Raw genomic sequence first — 3006 nt, forward strand, 5'->3', positions numbered from 1 at the left:
CGGTCAGTGGTGCATACTGTAGGCAAGCCAGTGGTGGCAACCCCCGTTACGCGTGACCAATCCAGTGCACCGCTAGGGCGGTCATAGCCAAAATCCAGTTCACGTACTGTGCGCAAGTAATAGCGTGAAGTGCGAGTATGTGGCAGCACTCTACCTCCTGCCGGTCCTCGAGCGAGAACTCCGCCACCAACTGCTTCAACGCCACCGGGAGCTGTCCGATCACGATATTGATCAGACTAGGCTCATGCATTCGAAACGTCCGCTGGCTCACCTCTTCCGCAATCTTGTCAACCCATTCCTCAAATTCCCGTTCGTTCTGGGCAGTGTAGGGGGTGAACTCTCTCCGGGTAACCTGCGTAATCCACTCGTTCCTCTGCTTCTCAGTCTCCATCTCCACTGCTGCAGGGAACCGCGAAGCGTAGACGTAACCCACTGCCGGGTCGATACATCCAGTAGCTGTCGCCAGCTGGTGCCGATACGGGTGTGCCGGCCCGGCAGCCGGGTGCCCCTGAGAGTGAGTGTTCTCGTCGGCGTCGAGGTGCGTTGTTGCTGACGTCGGGTGCTCACTGCTGGTCATGTCGTCCCCAAAAAACCCTTTTTATTCACCCTCACCCGTTACGTGCGGACACGTTCTGTCCTGCGACATCCCAAACAACACCGCGTGGTTGGCGTCCCACGGAGGCCTCCGACGGCTCACAGGGTGCAGAGGGCTCACGCTATACAAAAATAACTCCGCCGACCGACGGGTCCCCGTCGCGCACTCTGACTGCTCTCAACACATACCCGCGACCGGTCCTGTCGGGCCGCTGCTAGAACTACACTCGTCCGCGGTCCGGCTTCTACGTACCGCTCCCGTTATCCGCGTTCCTCGTCTGCCTGCATCACTACCACGGCATCGCAGCTCACTGAAGCGTTACACGCAGCTCCATACGGCCTAGGCGCGGCGTCCAGATCAGTCCCGAATCCAAACGTACTCGACATTCCCAAGCACGGCAAGTACCCCGAGGATGTCCACTCCACAGCTGGGGCTGGGGCTTGCTTCCTTCACGTACTCAAAGCCCGCACGGCTCTCTCGCCAACGACTACGGCCCTTCGCCGTCGGCTTCAACACCCAGTCAATTACACCCCTTTGCAACCAACCACCGACACTCGGCAGGTGTCGGCCCCCGCGCGTGAGTTTGGCACCCGTACGTGAGTTTGGCACCCGTAGTGGTGGTCTGGACCCCCCGGACAGCCCCTGCAGATCCAGTAGCTGTCGCCAGCTGAGCTGGTTGTGACTCGAGGGCTGAGTGGGGTGCCAGGGGTTCACGCCAATACAGAAATAATATATAACTCTACGGGTCCCGGTCGCACACTCTGACGGCCATGCTACTACAAAACTCGGCAGCGTCCTTATCCCAGGCTTGAGTCGGAGACGTTTGATGAGGACGCGTTGAGATGGCTGTCTTTGAAAAATCAGTGGCCTTCATAGAACCGCTTGTGGCTAGACTTTAGCAGAGAGGTAGTGAAGACTAGGCCAGGAGTGCGGTATGACAGAACCGGTAGGTGTGTTAGAAGTGTGGGACTATTGTGCAGTGCTGTTGGTCCAAAAGTTCGAGAGGATCTCTTTGATGTTGCTGCTTGGTTGGAAGCATTGAAATCTGCATTTCTTTACGACGTAATCATGTCTCTTGAATGCCGTGTAATATGGGGCGAGTCGTTCTTCGGCTGAGTTGAAGTCTGAGGTGCGTCCCCAGTTGACATCGTTACCTGCAGGAGTCTTGACGGTGCATTCAAAAAGTGTCCAGGCACAGGTGCACCCAGGTAGTGCAACTTGCGCCCGACAGTTACCAGGAGTGCAATCACGGTTATAGCTGCAGGTATTGTTTAACTTAAGCCACTGGCCGACTTCGACACCCAGTTGATCCAGTTGCTCGTCGGTCGCCCGGTCCAAGTCCAAATCGAGAATTGGAACCGCGATCTCCTTTGCGAGACGAGAGTTGTTGACATCAAAGCCTCGACCATTATCAACGAAGCCATTATTGCACTGGAAAGAGCACAGAGCAGGCTTCAAATAGCGCACTACCCCCTGCCAGACAGTCGGGAAGTCGAACTTGTAGGGAGTGCCAAAGTGATGGCAGTTGACACCATCGCCTTCAGCACAAACAATGCTACCCCCATAATCGCTGCACTTGGACCAGTCCAGGTCGCTCCACTTGTCCATGGTCGCTACCACCATCGCTATAGGTGCCTTTCCTGCTATTACCTCTTCATATTCCTTTTCGCAATCATGCGTCGGAATTCTCAGTGAAACCAAAACCGACTCGGGAAGCATTGTCGTGACGTCGCCTACATCTGGAAGGGGGCTTCAACAATACGGGCTTGCAGGTGGCCAGGATAGTGTTGGAGCCAAGACTGGCGGTGGATAGAGATGTGGCGGTGGATAGAGATAAGTCGTAATCCAAAATGGTGCTGAAGCTGGCTGAGCTGGTGGTGGCCGAAATGGCGGTTGTATTAAACAGGGTCGAGTTGTGTGCGACACCATGTCCCTCAGTGCCCTGTCTTGTAATGCCCAGCCATCGCTCCCTAAACCAGTGGAAGTCCCACGGCCCTAAAAAGTAGAGAAGGAGTCCGGAGGCAACGGTACCTCCTACTACGGCGCCCACTCCGAAAGCGGTAGCCACTTTGCAGAAGGTTCCACCTCTGGTGTCAGGACGTAGGTCTTCGGGGTCAAATTCGTCAAGGATGGGCCTTGAATTCTCAATGACGGCCTTCCACTCTTTGGACAATTCGGACGAGAATCGGACACGCTCCTCAGCATCCAAGTCCCTCAATCGTGTGACCTTCAACTCTCCACCTACCACAGTACGAACACTCTCTTCGTCGGCTGAGATCAAGGCCAATCGGTTCCCGAAAGATTCTTGCAAAACCATCTCAATTTCAGACGTATCCTCCCAAGACGTATCCGCCAAAGACGTATCCTCCAAAGACGTATCCTCCCAAGACGTATTCGCCAAAGACGTATTC

The 3006-nt window shown here is 55.3% G+C and overlaps 3 protein-coding genes across 3 annotated transcripts; all 3 read right to left on the reverse strand.

The window, feature by feature from the left end:
- Positions 1-46: 46 nt before the first annotated feature.
- On the reverse strand, positions 47-577 carry GNI_125200 (hypothetical protein; the record flags this gene model as incomplete). The annotated part of the gene is made up of 1 exon (XM_011133684.1): positions 47-577. One exon carries the CDS (start codon positions 575-577, stop codon positions 47-49), a length of 531 nt encoding a protein of 176 aa, XP_011131986.1.
- Positions 578-1564: 987 nt separating this feature from the next.
- On the reverse strand, positions 1565-2314 carry GNI_125210 (hypothetical protein; the record flags this gene model as incomplete). The annotated part of the gene is made up of 1 exon (XM_011133685.1): positions 1565-2314. The coding sequence occupies one exon, from the start codon at positions 2312-2314 to the stop codon at positions 1565-1567; it is 750 nt and encodes a 249-aa protein (XP_011131987.1).
- Positions 2315-2529: 215 nt separating this feature from the next.
- Positions 2530-2912, reverse strand: GNI_125220 (hypothetical protein; the record flags this gene model as incomplete). The annotated part of the gene is made up of 2 exons (XM_011133686.1): positions 2530-2565; positions 2634-2912. 2 exons carry the CDS (start codon positions 2910-2912, stop codon positions 2530-2532), a joined length of 315 nt encoding a protein of 104 aa, XP_011131988.1.
- Positions 2913-3006: the final 94 nt, after the last annotated feature.

The sequence above is a fragment of the Gregarina niphandrodes genome (genome assembly GCF_000223845.1).
Source record: "Gregarina niphandrodes unplaced genomic scaffold scaffold00031, whole genome shotgun sequence".
Taxonomy (NCBI): domain Eukaryota; phylum Apicomplexa; class Conoidasida; order Eugregarinorida; family Gregarinidae; genus Gregarina; species Gregarina niphandrodes.